The 22751-nt window shown below is 42.3% G+C and overlaps 1 protein-coding gene across 9 annotated transcripts in view; it reads right to left on the bottom strand.

Moving 5' to 3' along the window:
• svila (supervillin a) overlaps positions 1-22003 on the bottom strand; it is a 41256-nt gene extending 19253 nt beyond the window's left edge. For 3 of the 9 annotated variants that reach the window (XM_069667021.1, XM_069667023.1, XM_069667024.1), the window contains exons 1-14: positions 21944-22003; positions 21235-21377; positions 20427-21150; positions 18637-18720; positions 16173-17066; positions 15530-15697; positions 14286-14320; positions 11352-11416; positions 10755-10891; positions 8991-9086; positions 8115-8514; positions 5241-5745; positions 2875-3046; positions 269-398 (exon numbers count right to left, since the gene is read on the bottom strand). In XM_069667021.1, coding sequence (XP_069523122.1) covers positions 269-398; positions 2875-3046; positions 5241-5745; positions 8115-8514; positions 8991-9086; positions 10755-10891; positions 11352-11416; positions 14286-14320; positions 15530-15697; positions 16173-17066; positions 18637-18720; positions 20427-21150; positions 21235-21377; positions 21944-21951 — 3561 coding nt within the window. In that variant the 5' untranslated portion in view covers positions 21952-22003. The remainder of the gene's footprint in view (positions 1-268; positions 399-2874; positions 3047-5240; positions 5746-8114; positions 8515-8990; positions 9087-10754; positions 10892-11351; positions 11417-14285; positions 14321-15529; positions 15698-16172; positions 17067-18636; positions 18721-20426; positions 21151-21234; positions 21378-21943) is intronic. The other 6 variants (XM_069667022.1, XM_069667026.1, XM_069667027.1 and 3 more) reach the window with 6 other exon arrangements.
• Positions 22004-22751: the final 748 nt, after the last annotated feature.

Raw genomic sequence — 22751 nt, 5'->3', positions numbered from 1 at the left:
TTTCTGCTGCAAATCTGAATATATAACCGTTTTCTCTCCTATGACTGTAGAGTTACAAGATGAAAACACCTAAAAAACTCTGTTAAATAAAAGTCTGACTTTAGAGACTGACACTGGAAAAATCCCAACACTGTGGATCAAATCAGATTTCTCAGCCTCAGAGGCATGTCACTGCCACCGTGTTAGTGCTGCATTCATGGGCATAGCAGCCACAGGCTCGTCTGCTGATGTGATCAGCCAGCAGTGAGTGTGCAGGTCAGATGGTTACCTTCTTGAAGCTCTGCTCCACCTCCCAGAGCTGAGCGTGCTGGTCACCCGCGGCATCCTTCGCCACATCCTGCTTCCTATTGATCCTGTTCCTCCAGTCCTGCTCGCCGCTCTTCTTCAGCAAGGCCACTCTGAGGACCGGAGAGGAAGCAGAAGGAGAGAAACGGTTACAATAAAATTAATTAAATACAAGGGAAAAAAACTTCTTTCAGAATTGCATTTTGCACAGATAACAACCCTGTATAGCTTATGTAGTCTTAAATTACAGAACAAGTAAGGAGAAGTGACACATTTTGGTAAATACGCTCCACGAGATTTGAAGTTTGATGCTGCGTTCATGTTTATTCGTTGAAATAGGATCTTTAGGCCGGAAGTTGTTTGGCTTAGCTTAGCATAAAGTCTGGCAACAAGGGCAAACAGACAACTCTAGCTATATACAGCTTAGAAAAATCTGTCTGGAAGCACCTCTAGGTCCTATTAATTAATATGATTTTTCTGTACCAAAACTGTAATAGAAAAAGGACAGGTTGTTTTTTACAAAGAGGAAAGTGATAGAACTTTTTCTCTCTGATTCCATCTCGCAGATTTTACTCATCAGTATATCTTCATAAATGTCTAAATTTAAGATCTCTAGCTTGTGATAAAATTGGCAAATACAAAGATTTATTTTGATTAATGATTTGATTTTATAACAGTGTAACGCAGATAATAATGTGCAGAAAACAGGCTCAACATATACCATAATTTAGAAAAAGACCAAAAGTAGCAACATACATTATAAAAACTACTAACACATAAACCATTCTGAGGTTTTCTCCAAGTACAAGAAACAAAAAAGGGAAAATTAACCAACCGCTCCATCATCCGTACCTCAAAACATCTTAGACTTTGAGTATTTTATGCGTCATAGGTATTCTTAGGGCGCTATAATGAGGACAATAATGGTGATAATAAAAGAAAATGCGATTGTCAACTTCTCCTCTTAAGTAGAATCCACATTTTACATCTGAGTTTGTTTGTTCCCAAGACAAGTGGCAGCCAATGAAAGTGGCAGCCTCTCCAGTAGCTCTGTCTGTTTCATGTTTGTTTTAGTGTAGTTCTTTTTAACTCTCAACTTTTTGTAGTACACTCATGGTGTAGAACTCTATATCCTATGGATATTGTGTCTCACTATCGACAAACTAGCGGAGGTTTTCTTTTTCAAGGGAGAAGCTGCTTTCACTTCATGAATTTCCTCTGGGATCAATAAAGTATCCATCCATCTGTCCATCCATCCATCTGTCCATCTATCCAGGAATTAGTCCATGCCAACCACATCACATTTACTGTATAACAGATAACTGAAGACAAACAAGCACCTTTCAGCTCCCCCTGCTTTAACCCAACCTGTCACAACACTGAAGCAGACAAAAAACAGAGGCCCTGCCACATGTCCTTTAATCTTAGCCCTCTTTGCAGTAAAGACGCTAAGCAGAGGCAGCGTGCCACAGTTATGAGGTACAGTAAATTATTCTAAATCAGGACCAAACAGACTGGTGACAGCTGAAGAACAACTAGACATCAGGTCACTTAGAGGTGTCAGGCAGCGTGACTCGAGCTGGGAAAGTTTCTGACAGGCTTTAGTTTAAATCAGGCAATAAAAAGGTGCTGGGATTTATTTTAGCTGAAGTAAAACAGAGTGGAAAGTGGGATTAGACATAAAGCACGATTGCAGATTGGAAGATCACAAACTGAAGTATAGTGCGACAAGAACAGAGGTTCAATTATTGAGCTCTAATGTCTGAGTAGAGAGCAGACAAGGAGGGGTCAGGGCGTTGGCAGTGCCCTCTGCCCCTCTCACAACCACCCCTCTGTGACCCAGTGAGGGGACATCTTGTTCTGCCCCGGGGGCTCCACAACACCACCAGAAAACAGGATGAAAGTAGCACAGTATAGATGTAGGCAGCTGTATCTGAGAGTAAAAACCTCTGAAACAGGACGTAGTAAGAGAGTAAGAGGAGACAGAGAGTACTCCGATTATGTCATCAATCAATTTAGACTGTGATCGCTGCATGTGTAGAGCAGACCATGCTTGTTAACACAATGTGACATAACTACACTTATGTAATCTTTTGTCTGGGAATCCGATACTGGCTTTCAGTTTAAAGGCAAAGTTAAATTGTACACGAGCAATTAAAAACCCTGCAGTGATTTTATGTCATACAGATTAAGGACAACTAGAGCACATTGTGTTTTAAAGTACTTCCCCTGAGTCATCGAGCTCCATTGTTGTCCACAAACGATTAAAAACACATCAGCCCAGCAGTGAAGCAGCGGTGACTGAAAATAGAAAACTCTAATAACCCACTTATGCGCTCTATTTTGTCCTTATTATCTCATTTTCTATCTCCATCTAACCCACATTTAAAGCACAGAATGAAAAGGAACCTTCTCTTCCTCCACTCTTAGCTTTGCTGGCTTTATTTACTGATGCAAAAAGAGAATATGCTGGTGTAAATGGCATTCAGATTAAATGAAAAGTAAGAAAGTACTTACACATGGATGCACAAAAAACAGTAACTTTTCTCCTTCTAAGCTAATAAGAGCGGACCACAGGAGCAGGCTCACCTCTCTCTGATGGACATTTGTTTGGCTGACATCATGTCGACCAGTTCCTCCGCCTGCTCAAAATCAACCAGGCCGGCTGTGTGTCCGCTGCCGTCTGCCGCTGGGGGCTGACACTCACTCCTGGGAGAACCAGCTGCTGCCCTGGATGTTACCACGGTGGACTCTGGCAGCTCTACGGTCAGAAGCAGACACAACAAAGTGAGTAAAATCAATAACTTGACCATAGCTAAGTCGATGTTCGCATGGTTCCCACGGCGGATTAGATTCTAAGGCATAATGTCTCTGCTCAGGACGGGCTCATGTGAAGAAAAATAGGTGTGACACAGGATTTAGAATGCATTCTGTAAGTTGATCCATTTATCAAACATCAGGATACATAATAAGTAACACTATATTCCAAAAGTTTCATTACTACAGGGTTTTGTAAAGAGGCAGTCTTTGCTCTCACAGTGCAAAGTAAGCATGAACAAAACAGTGTGGGAGCAAACATCTTTCATGCTTAGCAAGAGGCTTTCATCCGCCTGACAGAAGCAGCACTTTAAACCTTCCTGCCACAGCTGTGATCTAATAGCTCACGCTGTTTTGCAGAAACACTGGAGCTCACCTGTAAAGGCAGTACGGTGTGTTTTTTTGTCTGTGCAGCCATAATGCTCCGCTTTATCAGCTCTCTGATTTCCGTGCTAGCTGCTGATATCGAGTCAATCAAAGTATGTCACTGCTGCTCGACTAGAGGAAGCCTGAAAACCACAGTCTGAATGTAACATTTTAAAGTCGATGCATAAACAGGAAATGCAGTTGAATGAGAAATGATGTTAAAGTTTTGCTTATTAGATATTCAAGCCCACTAAACTAAACCAGCACTGGTTTATCTTTTTTAACCTGCAACTTTAAATGCTAACACCAGGATGCTAACATGCACACAATTTATGTTTACAATGTTTTCTATTACCCCTTTCCCACCTAAAATTAGCACGCTGATGCAGATTTTTTTAGATCTGGAAAACCAGCTTATAGATGCCAATTGTCTCTTTTCCCATTGCCAGTGAAGTATACTCCTGTCAGTCTCTTTTCTGCTGCGTCACCGTCTGACATCACAAACGCTCCGGAGACAGGGTTAGCAAACAGTGAAGCTGTTATGGTGGTTAGGTCTTTAATGTATCTATTACTCATTCAGTCTGTTTATCAAACTCGGCAGCAACAAATTTGGAATGATGTTCGAGCGCTGCTCCGATGGAGACGGGTTTAATTTGTAGCCGAGATGACAAGGAGTCACAGAAGTTACCGTCACGCCACAAAGGGGGCGGAGATTAGCGCGTCGACACGGGTTTTGTGTTCCCATCAATGCTGATAGGAGCCGAGGCGATAATTACCCAGGTCTACTGCAGGGTCATTTGAGCCGGGTCTGAATGCCGATTGTAACCTTTCCCACTAAGCAAAAAAAACGGGTGTTAGCGGGTTGTTTGACCAGTGGGAAAGCGGCTTATGTTAACCATTTACATTTTAGATTTGGGCATCCATCCTTCCTCCGAGACTTCACACACCTAAAAAAAGATTTTGTTCTGTTACAAAAGGCGAACACCCTACAACAGACAATATTTTGACAACACTAACACAGTAATGACAAGCACTAGTGAATATTTTAACTTAATTTTGTGTTATAGCATGCTAACATTTGCTAATTTGCATGTTTAAAAAATGACTTGTTTTGTTTAAAAAATGTACAACGAATTTGGCTACTTTATACAAAAATATCTGTACTCATAAAAAACATGAAAATTACATTTTAATGCTTAATGCTATCAAATGTTAAGATGCTAACATTTTCTACTTTGCTTCCATGCTTACTATCGACAACTAACACAGAATTCTTTGAACCCTTTTGTGGATAAAAACCATGAAAAGAGTTTTTTTTTATGTTTACATGATAATGATGTTAGAACAAGCATGGTAATGTTAACCAGGTATAGGCTATTTACCATGTTTACAATCTTAATTTTGTGCTTTAGCATGGTAATATTTGCTAATTAGCACACAGTCTGAAATTGACTGTGGTATTTTAGTGTCAGTCAGCTTATTAAATATTTATACAACACTTCCATCACCTACCCAGCATCCCTTTTTTCTGTTAAAGAAAACTAAAATCCAATATCCACTTACTATTACTTACCACAAAAGTTTGTCCTTAACTACATTTGTAAATAGTAAAAAAGTTTTGGTTTTCTTAAGCTTTCTTGTTTTTAAAGCAAGATTCAAGTTCCTTGTTAATCCTGATATTGTACACACTCATTAAAAGCAGAATAATTTTGAATAATTACAAATTGCAAAGCTTAAACAAATCTGTAGAGTTGCCTCTCTGCTGTTCTTACCTCCACTGATGGCTCTGTTCTTCTGGCTGTCTGGATAGTTTCCTCCCTCTCTCTGATACGCCTCCTGCCACTCGTGGAATATGCGGCTCTCTGAGCTCTGCACGACTCTGTCTCCACCCCCGCTGGTCAGCCTCCGTTCCTCGTCCCCCTCCTCCCTCCTCTCTCTCCCAGTCTGGGGCTGGGGCAGAGCACCCTGCCTGACCGCTCCCTCAGGAGAAGGCAGCTTCCTCTTCCCCCCTCCCAGATTAGCACCGTCTTCACCCTGGGATAAGGCTCTGGACCTATAGTGCTCAGTTGACTCCTGGGATCTCAAGACTGGGCCGTCTGTGTGGCGAGGGGGCAGAGACCTGTCAGAGCTGGGAGGGAGGGGTTCCACACGGGGTGCTGCTCTGGTTATGTGGATGTCTCCTGCGTGGTCAGTGGAGACGGTGCCTCCAGCTTTTAGAGCGGAGGAAGATGATGAAGTAGGGATGTGTCTGTACCCAGAGCCTGTACCGTTTTGAAGCTGTGTAACAGAGAGGAAGACAGAGAGACAGGCAGAAAAAAAAGTGGGTCAGTTTGCCACAGAGGCTGAGAAAAAGGTCGGGCAAAGTGCTCACACACACACAAATTTGAGAGAATCACGCTGACTAATCACCGCCTGCCTGACTCACTGCACTTCCTGAGCATCAAAGGGCAGCCTATCTGGCCGGTCAATTGCAGCCCACATCACAAAGCCATGCCAGTAACCCCCCCTGCACACAATGCATCCAGCTGTAGCCAAAAGACACACTTTCCAAATCTAAAACCATTACTTTAAACCAAAAAACGTGAACTAACCTGACATTTTCGCTGAGTAAAGCAACAGTAGACATCCATGGAAACACTAAACTTCGAGAAAAATCTTTAAAAATCGAAATAAATTCCTTAAACTCTTTATTCTTATTGCTTCAATTTTCCCTCTTACAGTTGTCCGAACAAGCCGAGAACAAAAAGCTGCTTTCAGTCCATGTGATGTTGAACGAGAGTCAAAGTGCTTTTGTTTCCTCCACCCCAGAGGCATCTTTAATACCCTCCAGCCTTTCTGAAATATATGGCTGGCAGCATCATCCATCCACACATCACAGCCTCCTCACTGACACAGCAGGACGATGAGTCAGAACTAACTCAGAAGCCGGGCCATGCGCTGTACATTCATAATGAAATCACACAACATGGATACGAGATGCCATACAGCACGTATTGTTCTCAGAAATGGACGGTCATTTCTGAGAAGAGTACTCCAGCAGTGTCAGCCTCCGCTGGCTCAGGCAGATGCACGGTGACTGTTCAGAGGAACCTTACTTGTAGGTGCTCTACTGGGCTGTCGCACAACTCCTGCTCATCACTGAGGTCTATGTCTGAAGACTCCTGGAGCAGAAACACGCACATGCTATAATGCATGGCTCATGTATTCTTGGGTTGTACCATATCTACCTGAAACTCTTATAAAAAATGTTTTGAATATTATATATCCATCCATAACAGGAACAGTGTTATGGTTGTATGTTTCCACTTCTGTTGTCTAAACTCTGAAACTGATTGTTAACGAGGGTCACCTGGCATTGGAACCGTGTTTAAAACTCAATCAGAAGACAGAGGCTTCTGGACCGGGGACTGCTGTCTTGTTGCCTCTCAGACGGGGAAGTTTTGTGTCATTATGTTTTGTTGCTTTTGTCCTTAGTTACTCTTTATTTAATTATTTGGTTCTTTGGTCTATGAATAAATCACATGGATTTGATCCTTCTTAAGGTGTTTCATGTGGTTAATTTCGGGCCCGCTTGTGGGTTGTTTTTATCTTCAAAGGGTCACCTCAGGGTGGAGTGTAACAGACAGGAAATGCTCGTCTGAGTTTTTCTTTATTGATATAATAAGAAAAGACAGTGTTATATGTTGTATGGATTGTAAAGCAAGCTAAGACGGATATCTGAAAACAGTTTATCACACGAAGAAATTCCAGTACCTATCCAGTGCTATTTTTAAAATTTAAGATTGTTTTCAGGGAAGTTTGTGGGTTTTTTTTACCCTTTTATGCCTTTATTGAGAGACAGGACAGTGGATAGTGTCGGAAACAAGGTGAAGGTGGGAGTCGAGCCTGGGGCCGCTGCATTGGTGACTGAGCCTCTGTTTACGGGACGCATGATTTAACTGCTGAACTAAACCAACGCCCCAACAAAGATGTCTTTTTTATAATAAAAAGTTTATTAAAAAAATTATTTCCCTGATAATATTTTTGTCTTATGTGATTTACCCCCGGCTTTATTGTCACCGTTACTTAATCTGTTTTGTGTTTCTTTCTTAAATAAAAAAAGATGACTACATTAGAGAAAAAAACATAAATACAATTCACATTTTTATACCAGTATTGAAAAGAATGACACCACTCTTACCAGCATCTCTAGTACTCACCAAGTAACATTTAGTACCTCATTTATCTAATGAATTCTGCCACTGAAATGTAAGAACAACCTTTTGTGCTTTTACAGAGAATTAGGTGCAGAAATAATTTCTCTTGCTGATGCATTACAAAGTTTCTGCTGGTTGTTTTTCTCTCGATGATGTCAAGACTCCAGACAGCCATTGTGTCCAAGATATGGAGGAGTTCCTACTTTAATTTCATGCATTTGTTTTGTGTATGGAAAAAAATGGCACAAATATATTTTCAAATGTGTACAATATTGTGTAGTTTAAGAAATATGGTAATATAGTAAAAGAATCCCTTGTTTTATTAAACCCAACAAAGTGAGGAAACAAGAATATGTTCTTATTAGATGAAAGGTAAAGAGTTTAGTTTAGATCTTTAGGCTCCCAATGAAACACAGGCAGCAAAGATGCTCATAAGAGTCCCTCTCCTACCTGCTCCAAATCTCCCAGTGTGATGGGTTGAGTCTGGTAGCGAGCGTTGGCTCTGCGCTGCCGTGCGTCCCCTCTGCTGCGGGTGACCCTGGTGGGAGGCTGAGCCAGCCTGTTAAACAGCGCCATCTTTTCTGCCAGGGTGAGGGTGCAGAGGTCGGGCTCCTCCGGACCCTGAGCCTTGATCTGACTCTCACTCTGGCTCTTCTCCTGGTCTCCTCTCTCCATTGTGGACACTGGTTTAAAGACCTGGAGCTTGCTCTGACTCTGGCTCTTCTCCTGCTCTTTTCTGTCCGTTGTTGACACTGGTTTAGAGAGCTGGACCTCCTTGGTATCCTGCACCTGCCGGGCCTCCCTTGCCTGCTCCCGGGCGGCAGCATTCTGCTGTGAAGATGCCTGCAGGCTGGGGGCAGGATGACACCCAAGAGACAAAGAGGTAGGAGACTTCTGGTAAGCATTGAATGAGCTCATGCAAACTAGAGAGTGACATGCTAAACGGCAGGCAGCTTTGTGGAGTTACATGCATCCAATAAAAGGTTTAATGTACGACTAAAAATAAGTTGTTACACACACAGAGTGAGCCATTCCCACCACAAACAAAACCACAATATCAAGTCAAATTATTCAAGCCTCTCAGTCCTTTAATAATTCATCCATGTAGTTTTCATCAATCACACAGGAGGGCACCAAAACTCAAAAAACTTGGTGTATTAGGACTTGACACCACCAGGAACTTAAATCCACTCACATCCTGGAGGGTAAAACCCTCAGTGAGAGCACCACTCTGAAACACTACGTAGTGGGTTTGAGCAGCATTCAGAGAAGATGTTAGTCACACATCACAGGCTGGCGTGAGCATTCATTATCAGTGCCTTGTACCTGTATGACGGGACAGTGCTGTACACTAGAGTGGGGCTAGGGACGCGAGCTACAGCAGTGTGAACAGACACCGAGTGTGGCACGTGAGTGGGGACGCTACAGTAGCCAAGGACAGGGACAAAGTCACACAAAGACACACAGAGATGACAGAGAAAACACCGGTGATTTAAGGTACTAAAAGGTTCATTACAGCTAAGGGGAAGGTACATAAAACATGTTGGGGTTAAGAAAGGTGTTCAGAAAGGTGGGGGCTGAAACCAATATTTCATTTCAGAATTCTTGTAGAATTCCACATTCAAATGAAATGTTGGATCACGTCCAGAACAGAAAATGTCATGGATAAGCTATCAGGTTGATAAAACAAGAACAGCATTGCATTAGAAACTTAAAGATAGAAGTTTCAAAATATAAAAGTGAAGAATTACCCAAAACACTAAAAACACTGTGTCTCATTTGGCTCTACAAAAGTTAACTGGATTGGCTTTCACAGAAACATCCATGTCTGAAACTTTCCCCTCCTATAACAGAAGACGTAGCTTGAATGGTGCTGACTCATTGTGATGTGAATTTAGCCCCGTCACTTAAGATAATAGAGGAAAACCATTGTTGATGGTTTTCATGAGGACTTGTTTTTTTTTTGCTTCACAGGAGTTGAGCAGATATCTTTGATGCTTGCTGTATCCTCATTCGTAACAAGACAAAAATGTCGACTTGAAATTCTTTAAGTCGAGCCTTTGTTTTTCATGCTCTGTACCTGGCTCAATAACGTCGCTATCTGTCCGTATTTAAGGTTAATATAAAGTATAAAGTACGTCTCACCATGCTGTGAATGACACGAGCAGGAGCTGTAACCAGAGATCAGTTCATCATAGTTTATAATAACGCAGTGCGGGGAAGACACAACGTTTAGTCACGCGGATCTTTCTGTCTGTCACTGTTAACAGAGACCGTAACTCCAGTCTGCTGTAGCTCATATATTTCACACAGAACTTTAGAGGAGCATAAGGCTTCATGATCAAACTAAGTTGTATATCACGCCATCACTTCAGTCCGCGATCGCCCGCTCCGTCCCTCCCTCTGTGCTCGTGCTCTCCTTCTCTTAGCGCTGCGAGTCTGCATCACAGTTTTTTTTATATGATGTTTTTTATAAGGTCTAATGAAGGTGAATGAGGCTCCTTGTATATTTACAGGGCCTTAGGCTGTAATAAGGCCCCAAACGCTGCTATATGAAAAAAATAACATCAACAAATCGTCGAATCTTCGTATTGAATGGCCAGATCCGATTCGACTCAAAAAATTCTGATTCGGGTACAGCCTTACAAAAGTTAAATAAGAAGTTTTAAAGCATTTTTATCTCTGAGCCCTTGATATGAAGCTAGCTGGCTTAGAAGTTAGCCTGTCTTAGCATAAAGACTGACACCAAGTAGAAACTGCTATAACCTGGCTCTGTCCAAAGTATTAAAAATAAATAAAACATATGTGTAACTCTATAAAGCTCACAAAGTCGTAAGGCAGTTTAAGTTTAAGGCATTTCACAGAAAAAGAAAGCTCTAAACAAGTTGTTGCTTGTGTTTACATGCCGTTCTAGTTCTTGGTATCCAATAGCCATCTGTAAGTCTTCCAGTCTCTATGCTAAGCTAAGCTAATCACCTCGTGACTGTTCTTCCATAACTTTGCACGTACCTGAAAGTGGTATTAATCTTTTGATCAACTAAACTCCCTGCACTTGTCAAACTTCTCCTACCACTTGAGCATTAAACTTACGTGGCAGCGATGACGACTTCCTCAGTGGTGACCGGCTGAGTTCTGGATCGGTCTTGTGTCCGTCTTAGTCTCCTGTCCACTGCTGCATTCCTGGACCGGGGTTTAGGAGCTCCGCCATCAATGCTCTTCTCCAATTCCTGGATGGAAGTGTCGGGGTACACATGGAAAGTCATTTTAAATCAATGGAAAATTTCTACTTTTTAACTCTGTTAGAATAATCTCAGAGTTTACATCATATGGCCCAAGGGTTAAGCGCAAGAGTGATTAAGGACAGATGATTGAACGCATTAAGATCATATCGTTATCAAAGCTGTGGAAATGTAAGTATCTGCTGGCTTGAGCTTGAGCAACTGAGACTGCAGGGCATGTTTGGGGTCAATTTCACAGATGTGGAAGTGTAATGAGCTCCAATAACGGCTTGTTCCGGTGGAAAGCTTATGCTAGCCCAAATCATGAGTGAGTCCAAGTTTTCATCTCTAAATCCACACAGGAAGGAGAAGAAAAATCAGAAAGTGTTTGCGTCCTTGATTGGAAGCACAATTCTGTGTTTTTGGTGTGTCCTCTACGGAGGACAAACAGGCAGAAGTTGTAGCTCACCCTGAAGAGAGAACGTTTGGCTGCTACGCTCATCTTGGCCCGTTCGTCTATCTTCTCTTCATCAGCTACAAAGAAAGGACAGAGGAGGAGGACATACAGACATTAGAAGCTTTAATGTCTTATTCCTAAGAAATAATTAGAAAGTCAGAATAAACCAGCACTGGTGGACTAGCCACTACATATGCAAAACAAGAAGAATGAATATTGTTTAAAGTCATAAAATATTATAATACATTAAGAAGACACAAGACTTTTTACAGGTACCTAATGTTCAGTGTTGAAAATGACATCTAGTGCATTTCATTTTGATGGAAATATTCAACAATAAAACATGGAGGCAATATTAAACTCAGTGTAAACATTGTATAGGTCTGTCAGGGCTTTATGACCTTGAAAAACAACACACTTTATATCTATGATTTAAATAGCCCAGCAACTGGTGAGGATGGTGACCTTTTGCCTGGGACATTTAGATTTTTCTGTTTTCAATCAACTAGTGAAGCTAATGTTAGCTTAATGAAGCTAGTTACAGCTGATGGAATCTGCTTGCTGCAGCTGTAAATTCATCAGACTAACTCTACCCAGCTAGCAGGGAACATTCCCATAACATTGCCTGAAATTAACTACAGTTTTTATTACATTTGAAAGAAAATGTTTTAATCTAACATGTTTTAAGGATGTTTATCATTCAAATAAAGTCCTTGTAATATTAAAACTTAAACTAAGACAAAACCTTTTAACTAAAACCCAGGCCTGGGATGTCAGAACACCTTTTATAAAACATTTGCTCAATGTTACAGAAAAACAAAAGTAGAACATGCTTACTGCAACATCCTGATGATCTTTTCAGGATGTTAGTACGGCCTGAACTATCAGAAGGTGATTTATAAAACGTTCCTGAAATGTGATTTGTTAACAAAAGAACATTGTCACTGCAACTTTCTGAAAATGTTTTCAGAGAACGTTCTCCTACTATTAAAAGGAACATTCTGGGAACCAGATACAAACTTCCCGCTCAAAACATTACCAGAACATCGCTTGTAACATTCTCAGAACGTTCTTAGAACAAATTTCTAGCCGGGTACTCTCCAAAATCAAGGACCCATAGTTTAAGCTCCTGTAAGGAGTTTTTTGCTTGTTATGAATCAGACAATTAATTCAGATTAATTAATTAATTCTGATTACTCTCTATGACCTACAAAAGCATGCCAGATCATTATTTCAACATGGTTGTTTTTAATGCCTAAAACTGCTGGTGGGGGGTAGGTGTCAGACGAAGCGATTAACTGCACACTGCCTTTGTTTACATTTTCCTTTGTCCACAGGGGGCACCAAAATCAACACAAACCAAAAGCTCCTCACAGCTTTAAAACAAGGAATTTATAAAACAGTCAGTTGGACTTATAAGAACCAAGGACACATTGTTTTATAAATTGTTTTAAAAATGACCAAGAATTTTGAGGAGAAAAGATACCACTGTAATTATTGAAAACTGCATAATGTGCAAGAAGGGAAGTCTTTAAGGGTTTTCAGGGTTAGCTAGCTGATAATCACTGCAAAAAATTAAAATACTAATTTTATGAGAAAACCTGATATTGAAGAAACTCAAAGATAGTTGAACATCAATACACATTCACAGTGCTGAATTTATAACTATTCACTAATAATACAATTTATTTTGTTGAAACGTTTGAAAGCATATTCACTTTAGAAGCAGGACTCATCTGAGGGAAAACTAAATTGTTTTTCTTTTCTAAGCCATTGTTCACTGTTATAATGTTTACCTATATGATCCCACACCATCAGCCACAATCTGGCCTTATAGTCGGGAGCAAAGAAAAACCACAAGACCTGCGACCGGCGTCAACGCAGAGACTGTGCAGAGACAGACAGGTGTGAGAGGCCTGGCTGCGCACACATTCACACACTCTCTCTGCGAGACATATGACATGACATCACCAAACAACTATTCCTTTGATTGACGCCGCTGTGCTGGGCTCTGCTCGCTCTTAAGCTCGTCAGTACAAAAAAGCGCCCCGGCTGAGTGTGTGCTTATAAGAAGCAGATGAGCTGGTTCTGCCCTCAGTGGAGCTGCAGTGCTGTTATGCTACTGTGAGCACTAGTAACAAGTCTATAAACTCCACTTTATAATGTTGCTTTCTTGCCAACCAAAAGGAGATTTGAGTCATTTTGCCTCCACCCTTGTGTCTATTCTTAAAGCTTTGATATAAGGCCACTGAAAAAACACGTTTTATTAATTTGTGGTTGACCATGTTGCTCCATATAAGCAAGTTAATCATGTTGTTTTGTATGAAGAGACATTATTTAGCATAGTTAAGTTTGACCAGTAGTCAATGGCAGAAAATAGTGCCTTTCCCACTGTGACTGTAGGTATTATTAAGAATCAAAAACCTATCTGGGTGCTGTACATCACTTTGATGTCGTCAACTGAGCCCATCCAAAGGCAAAGAAATTCACTCAGAAAACTTTATTGGGATCTGCATCTTATCCTCCAGTCAGTTTTGGATGAAATTCTTTTTAAAGTCCCTTAACATTGTGTGGATGTCAGAAACATACCACTAAACTAAACACATATTCTACATAAGCTACAAGCAAAAGTGTAACACGTGGACTTCTGCAAATGTGCCATCAAACATTTTGCAACTTAAAGTCCCAGCCAAGCGACCTCATTGGTCCAACACGTACTGACAGGCATGCTGATAATTCCACTTAAGCTAGCCATGCTTAACATATAGATATGGTAAACGTGTTTGTGGAAGTATGCAATAAATCGTAAATGTGTAATACATCCTAAACGTCTGTAGCTATGTTCATCAACAAATACACAAACTGTTAATAGTTTATTCTCAAAATCAAGTTCAACTCAAGTTTTGATCTTTGCCATAACAAGTTTTAGAGGGAAAAATGACTTACCTTCAGTGGAAGCGAGATCTGAACTTACACAGGACCTTTAAAAGTGGAAAAAGACAATTACCAACAGGTAGCAGTTTCCATGTAACACTGCAAAACTCAGTAGTATCAAGAAGTGGTTAGTGATTGGAGAATGTGCTAGTCACAGAGGAGGTGAGGACATGCAGTGAAAAGCAGTCGTATCCGTTATGCTACGTGACAGTGAGTGTTAGGAGAAGAAAGGAAAAAGGGAAAACACAAACTAGTAAAGAAGACTTAGCTGGAGAATTAGACGGCATTACTGTTCCGCTCCATGGTCTCATGGAATGATTACCAACAAAGGCCAATTCATGGTATGGTCACATGTGATGACCACTGCCAAGGCCCAATCAGCTGGACCTTTGGCCTTTAAGCTTCCTTGTTTTCTAATGTTGTTAGAGTGAGGGGCCAAATCAAGGATGTGTGTGTGTGCCACAGTCAATGGCCTGTGGTAAACTATGATCCAGCTCATGCTATTAATCTGATTATGGACTTAGTACCTAAAAAATGATTATTTATTGTTCACAAACAGTCGATTCTTTCTTACATCTCATCAAATACGCTAGCTTGATCTAACAGTTAAAAAAATGGCACTGTATGTATCTCTTAAGCATCATTTCTGGACCCTGTCCTCTGGCTTGTTTTGATGTGCAGTTAAAATCAGGTGACGCAGCTCTAAGGGCATGTAAGCTCGACATCTGGGATGGGTCACACAAACTTTGGTCCATGAAACCAACAAACCTGATCCCTTTGTGAAATGATTAGACAGATTAGACTTCCTTATAATTACCATTCAATCCTTTAACACATAACCTACATGCAGTGTACTATAGTTATGTCTGTCCGTTAACTACGTGAGCACTCAAAACCTAAACTATGGTCTTTCTCATAAGCATAATCAAGTAGTCTAAACATGACTTATGTATTATTGCCAACTACAGGGCTTTTTTATATAGTCTACTTGGATGTTGCACATTTATTATCACTTAATTGACTTCAGAGCCATGCAAAACTGAAGCTACAGGGTTACCTAGATGGTTATACTTTGAAGCGTAGGATATTTGATGATTAATCAGTGTTGTGAACAAAACTTGATACGATTCAACATTTCTGTGCATCAAAGTTACAAATTCAACATCATGTGTTGATTTCTTTGACATGCATGATCAAATGGATATTTTCCAGCACTCTTCACTCTCAGCCATGCATTCTTGAGTCCAGAGCAGTACCTATCCGTTTCCTGTCTCTCAGCAGAAGTGATGGGCTGCGTCCTAAACCTCTCTGAGGTCTTTCTACTCTCCCCGGGACAGATATACTGCCGGGGCCTGCGCCCCCTGTCCCTTTCCCCTCTCCATGGGGCATTGTAGCCCTCGAGTTCCCTCTCACATTCAACCTCACTGGAAGGGCCACCCAAGGAGAGGGACCAACAGATAGAGTACCCAAAGGAAAGAGAAAATACAGTCTGGTGAGGGAGAGATAGAGAGGGACCGGTAGCAAAACTGCAAATGTTTAAAAGCAGAGGTCATAACGATGGATTTGAAAACCAAGTATTTGAGAACATCCATGCAGATTTATGAGCATTTAAAGCATGCACACATTCATTGTCCCCAGGTGGGAACCAAAGAGGTCACTGCACCAATACAGGACAAAAAACAAACATCATATGAAGCTCAGTGTTAGGTGAATATTGCATGAATGCCATTTCTACAGATTAGAAACTGCAGTAACATAACTATGCTTTGATTTTATCACCATGCCCGCCTTAGTTGCTTGTTAGTCATTCAGGAGCCAGCAGATGTTAGGTAAGCATACGAGTGAGTTCTCGAGCAGCCAGCAAGTAGCAGTAGTGTAGGGTTTAATTTTGCCACCTACAGCTCATTCCTGCGCCTGCTTGGCGGGGTGGTGGTGCTCTCCATGTAGGAATGTCTGAGCTGGGCCACAGACATCCGAGTGTCCTGGGGACTCTCTTGGTTACTGAAACCTTCACTCTCCCTGACCTCTCGAGGGTCATGGGCCTGTTGCTGCAAGTTCCTCTGACTTGGCTTCCGAGGATCTCCTGCATCTGACACCGAGCGGCTCACGTCTGTGCTGGAGGTGGAGCCTCCTTGGCCTGCATGTGCCACTTTTGGCTGAATGTGGGTGGGGGTAATTCCCTTGTGGATATAAATGGCATTTTCCCGCTCTCTGCTCCTGCTCTCTGCTGCTTGCAGACGGGCGTTGTGCTCTGTTTCATCCCTCCTAGCTCTGCCTCTGTGTCTATCTCTTGCAGGATCTTCTGCCTCAGCCTCCCTTGCCTGGTTGAGACTCTGCATCCTGGACATCCCTAGCTCCTCTTCTCTCCTTCCTCTCCTCGGGTCCTCATTGCTCCGCTCCCTGCGACGGATCTCAGAGGGCAGCACTGCTTTCCTACTTGTCAGAAGGCCCTCTGTTTTCACGTCCTCCGATTCCTCAGTCTCTTCCTCCTGGGGCTGTTGTTGCTGCAGTTGCCCAGTTCTGGATGTGGGACCAGAGGCCATGGACAAGTAACTGGGATAACTGCCAAATTCTTGTCCCCCTGGTGGCCCAGGTCGGGTGGGCTGAGCTTGGGAGTGATGTTGGGGATGAGCGTAAATTTGCTGGACACTTGGTGGATCTGTGTGATAGTGTTTAGCAGTTTGGGTCTGGTTTTGGAATTGTCTACGGTAAGCCGGGGCGTCTGTAACATTTCCCAGCTCTGGGCTCCTCTGGTGGCCCTCCTCCCTGGAAAGCCTCTCCCTAACTCTGATTCTTCAGGAAAACAAAGGGCCGGTTAGCATTTGCGCTACATGAATAGACAGAGCATATTTGATTAAACAAAGGAGCAGACAAATACAGCAATCAATTCTTACTCTAATCTACATGATTCTGTTAGCATGAAGGGGTGTGCTGATTCTTTTCTTTGCTTGACAGTAGGGCTGGGTAATCAAACACCAAAAATGTTCACATATGGAAAGTTGACATTGAATTAGAGTAAACCTGGTGGGGTCTTGGTAGGTTTACTCCAATTCAAGGTCAAGGATGCCAGGCCTGATATAGGGTATTTACCAATGTTCGTGATGGACACTGGATATACCGATTATCAAAAGTGTAAGTCTGAATCCAATTGTTCAACCTCTGGACTTGCATGCTGAGCCCTCGCAGACTTCATTGGTTAGTTCTGGGACGTGTTGCTCATCATCATGCCAAGCGTGCTAGGGTGTACGACTGCATGGCTATACGAGCCGCTGACAGACGGACCAAAAGATTCAAATAATGAAATGCATTTTGATTCCCGCTACAGCTCATACTTCTTGCCTTCTGTATGTGGTTGAATATTATTTCGGGCCTTAATGATCAAAGTTACATAATGATAATCATAACACATTCGTAATAAATTCTTTCACAATTCAAACGTCAGAGTTGTAATGAATTTCGAGCAACAAGAGAAGTGAATTCTGGTGAAGTCTGGTGCACCACAAGCAGACTTTCTGGAATTCCGCAGAAGGTCTGATTCCTCTAGCCATGTTAGGTTTGTTTACCTTGTTTCTTGTTTGATTTTCTTTGTCTTCTTGTTGTGTTTGGCATGATGTTTGTTCGAGACAAAAAATAAATAAACAAAACTTGTCCCTTATGAACTGGGTGAACTGCGGTTTTCGCGAGCCGTCAGCATTCACAGAATTTCCTGGAACCTGCCAGCAAATTCTGCAACCCTGCAAGACCAGCGAAGTCTGACATTTGGATCCAGTGTCATGCTGAATGTGATATAAAGCGTTGAAGTTCATTTTAGTGTTGGTTCTGAAATTATTTTTTGAATAAGCACTGGAACTAAAAAAAAAAAGAATTGATACCCAGCCCTATATGAGACTGCACATATTTTACACTAATTCTTTCCCAGTGTCATCTATCAATTATCAAACAATAAGAGAACTGAAGAAAAAGCAAAGATGCAAACTGCAAACAAATCTCCCCCAAATCCACTGATGGTCAGCATTACTCTGCTGCATCATCTTTACCCTTTATTAATATGTTTATTTTCACACCGGTATTAAACTGAACACAGCAACATGTGGGAGGGACATTAAGTTATGGTCTGAAACAGAGGGAACGGGAGCTTGTGGCAATGAGGATGATCATGATGTGCTGTCAGCTGACTCTCAAAGCTTAAAGCAGAGCTTCTTAAACATTGTGTCTTCAGTATAGAAACAAAGGGAACAGTACAGAGTTCTGTCCTTCTACAGTTCAAGAAGCACTGCTCATTAGGGTTGATGGATTTCGGTTAAGGCCAGCTGAATGGCATGGTGGGTGATGAAGGGGTGGGACATAGCCAGCCTGGGTGTACCTTGAGGGCCAGTTGATGAGGGACTGGGTGTCGCCCTCAGCATCAGTCTGGAGGAACCAATCAGTGCTCAGTTTCCCCCTTGCACTGTACCAATGGAAACCCAATGGGTTATAAATGATTAAGCTGCAGAAAAAGTTTGATTTCTTTCTCTATTTGGATCAGTTCAGGTCAACAGCATGTGTCAGGTTCAGTTATCCTCAAGGTAATTCAGAACAGGTCTCTTCTTCTCTCAAATCAATCTCTGCAGGTTTGGGTGCGGAAGGTTTGTTTTGGATCATGTCCAACATGTTAAGATCTGGACTGTGAGGAGGTGTTCACAGCCAGCTGATTTCTTACTCTAAGTAGTTTATTATTTTGTGTTGCTTTTAAATTATCAAGTTCATTACAACAACCAATCGTTCTTTCAACTCAAATGCTGTCCAAAGATACAACACAAAATACTCCCAATAAAAAAAGACTATCCGTCCAAGCTACACTGATTATCAAGAAGAAGTACGAGGACCATCTCCTATTTGCTTTTTTTTCCATCTGGCCTCGCTGGTCCTGATCAAGCCCAGCTGTGTGTCAGGGATCTCATCGTGGAGTCACACTGAGCCACCCAGTAACAAAACACCCTCCCTGCCCCACAGACGCACACAACAGCCAAGTTTGTAACCTTACAGAGCGATTGAGGAAAAGTAAGAGGGGTGCAATCTGGACAGCAACACAGCAGAGTGAAAGACATTGTAGTTGGTTGTAGATAAAAACTGCAGTTGTTTGTCAGCAACATTAACTGCAGGGCTAACACCCTGGACAGGACCTGGACTGGGCCAACTAGCTGTTAAGTTGCAGAGTAGAAGGAAAGACATATAGTGGTGTGTGCAAGAAATCAGACTGTATGCAAGTCTACCAGCAGATAAACCTACTTCAATGTTGATTTATAACCCCGGTAATTTTCCTATTGAGTTTATGTTTGCTAATGTCAAATCTACTTCAAAACATAATGTCCATTTTGTAAATAATGGTCCCATGAAGAGTAAAATATACAATAAAGCAGGTGTGCTTAAGGCCTTGGTTATCTTGTGATTGACTAGTTGCAACCACAGCGATCAGAAAATTGTGCAAGTTAGTTCAATGTTCTAAATAAACATGGAAAGCTCACGTTGTTATAAACTGAAAATATCCTTTCAGGGAGCATTTGGTATTCTGATCAGCATTTGTTAAATTCCCAAGTAGGATAAATTCCCTTTAAGAATGTGAGATCCAACTTAGAGCCAGTGGTTTTCTTCACAAAAACCGCCTCATAAAGAGTTCTTCCTAACCCAATAACAACAGCTTAGCCAGTAAGAAATCCTCTGGGAATTTAAAAAGTACAGCAGCTTGCTATTCTCAACAGATGCACCTGAATTCTCTGGAATAGAAACACCACAAACACATTTTGTATCAATCCGGAAATGTGTTTTGCAAGCCCAGTTGTAGGTCTCAGTGGGACTCGGTCTGCGCTCAGGTTGCCTGACCTGGTATGAAAGCAAAGTCCTGCCTACAGGACGACCGTGGACATGTTCGGATAGGACGGAGAGGGACAGAGCTGAAGGGAGGGAAAGTCGATCTGATGGATACTGCTGTCACAGCGAGTCCATCCATTACACAGAATGACACAGCATTGTTTTGAGCCACATGAAAACCTGTGTGTATGGATCTGAAGAGAGGCTGGGCTCTGCCCCTTGAAAGGGAAAGGACACCTAATGGGATATTACAGACTTTACAGGGACGGAAAAAGATGAAGGCAAAAAGGAAACTTGATCACTCACCCTTGTCTACTGAGGATGCTGTGGGCCTGCTGCTCAATGAAGAGGTCCCCAGGTGACACCCCATGTTTGGGCGATGAGAGGGAAGGGTTCCTGTTCAGCTTGGGGGAACTAGGGGGCATCCCTGTGACTGGATAGTCCTTGTTTGTCATCCTGGCAGCAGAGGACAATGATGTCACATCCATGTAGGAGGAAGACGATGGTGGTTCAGGAGGAGCAGCTCGGCGTTGATTCTCAAGGTTCATCAGCCTCTCCCTCTCTGAGAACGAATCCACCCTGGTCCGACCCATTTCGTAACCCGGGTCGGGGTGGACGTGCTGCGGCGCCGTGCGTCCCGCCCTTGGACTTGTGGTACTGGTGTAAGAACTCAGGGCAACGTCCCTCCCTTCCTCCCCCAACGACCCCCCTCTATTTCGCCTCTCTGAGCCTTCTGAATCCCTCCTGGTGCGGGTGTAGCGAGAGGGACAGTCCAAGTCTGGCTCTTGATCCAAAGAGATGCCATATCGCTCAGACAGTTGCCGGCGCCGCTCCGCCTTGTAGCGGGCGATGCGTTCTGCCTTGGACTCCAGCTCTGGGGCTTCGGTGGTAGAGCCTGAGGTGTAGGCAGGCTCGGTGAGGATGGAGGACTGAGGTTCAGGTCTGCCTCGAGCTCTGGACTGTCGCTCTGGAGCTGTCAGCTGCATTTCCGGGCTTTCAAATCCCTCCATGCCATACCGTTGGACTGTAACTAGCGGACAGAGAAAGAACATGAGTCAGTTTTTTCCCAGAGAAGCACAAAGAAGACTAAAATAGTTTGTAGGTACGGTCTCACCACCACAGGGCTCACAGGGGTCAGACGCTCGCGTGTATCGTGGTGTGTCCTCCTCCAGAAGCCGGTTTGCCACCAAGCTCGGAAGCAGAGACGGATGCACCTCGCCCTCTATGCCCTCCAACCGCCGAGCGATACGTTCCTTTCTACAAACACGGACGGGAAGGAAGAAGTATTTAACCTCAGAAGTGTAGAATTAATACTTACTAAATTACTTATTAATACTTTAGCGACATGTATGATTCCAGTGAGAAACATGCTGCCCTCACGTAGAGACATTTTTTCGAGGGGAGGAAGGAGTACTGATGAAGAGCTTTGACACGTGATGCAATTATCATCACCTTAAGTTCAATGTTAGCGAGATCACAGAGCTTGTTGTGGATTACCAGAGGGACAGGAGACCCCCTGTCCTGGTTGTCATCCAGTGAGAGGAAGTGGAAATCACATCATTCTTGCATCCAAGAGGACATTTCTGCCAACTTTTATAATTAGCTTAGGAATTCTTATAATCAGAAACGTGTTTTGTGAAGTAAGAGTGACTTTGACCTTTGACCACCAAAATCTAATCAGGGAGTCCAAGTGGATAATTGTGCCAAATTTGAAGAACAGACGGACAGACAACCCGAAAACATAATGCCTCTGACCACGTCTGTCGCCGGCGTGGAGGCATAAAACTGCTTTCAGACTTTTATTCACGTCATCACCTTCTTACCTGTTCATGTCCCAGTCACTTTTGCTCGTGGTAATGCCTTCAAATCTTTTCCTCAATTCAGAGACTAAAAAAGGAATAAAGAACACATTAGAGACAACAGGTTTCAGATTCTGAGGTTAGCAAGTTCTGTGAAAACAACAAACAACTCTAAATCGAAACAGCTTTTGGAATCCAACCCCAATTGTCTTGGGTCCTTCTGTAAAGTTAAAAACAAAGCGTTTCTGACTGCTGGGCCAAGGAATACTGGAAATTAGTCACATGTCTCAACATGTAAAACTTTGTGTATATCATATGGTAAAATACATATAAGTAAAGCTATCAGTTAAGCTGAATAGGATGCAACTGTTGAGCTGAAAAACATGCTTCTTTATGATCAGTTTCTTTTCCATCTGTTCAACACAAACAACTGCTGAACTTTTTAATTTCACAGTCACAGATTCTCTTTGTTTTTGCCCAAATCCCAACTTGTAAAAAGTTAATCTGAAGCAGCCTTCAACAGCTCATCAAACTATTATATTCACCATCCAGTGGGACTTCAGAGACTCTCTAAGACCATCTCTCTTTACTGGACCTGCATTTTATGGTAACTGGAGCCTAAAGAATCATATTATACAAATGTATTAGAACTGTGCTTGCAGAAAAACTGGTTTCCCAAAAATCTTGACTTGGATCCACCTGGCAGAGAAGCTGCTGTTGCACAACCGTGACTTTCAAAAACCCTGGGAAAGTTGACATTGTTAGGGGCCATTTGCAAGCAGGCAGGAATAAAAAACCCTTACTCACCTTTAGGGAGATTGGCCAAGAGACT

Source organism: Semicossyphus pulcher, unplaced genomic scaffold, assembly GCF_022749685.1.
Source record: "Semicossyphus pulcher isolate SPU_LCO1_2020_fin unplaced genomic scaffold, fSemPul1.0.p SCAF_18, whole genome shotgun sequence".
Lineage (NCBI taxonomy): Eukaryota > Metazoa > Chordata > Actinopteri > Labriformes > Labridae > Semicossyphus > Semicossyphus pulcher.
This window is presented reverse-complemented; position numbering and strand designations above follow the sequence as displayed.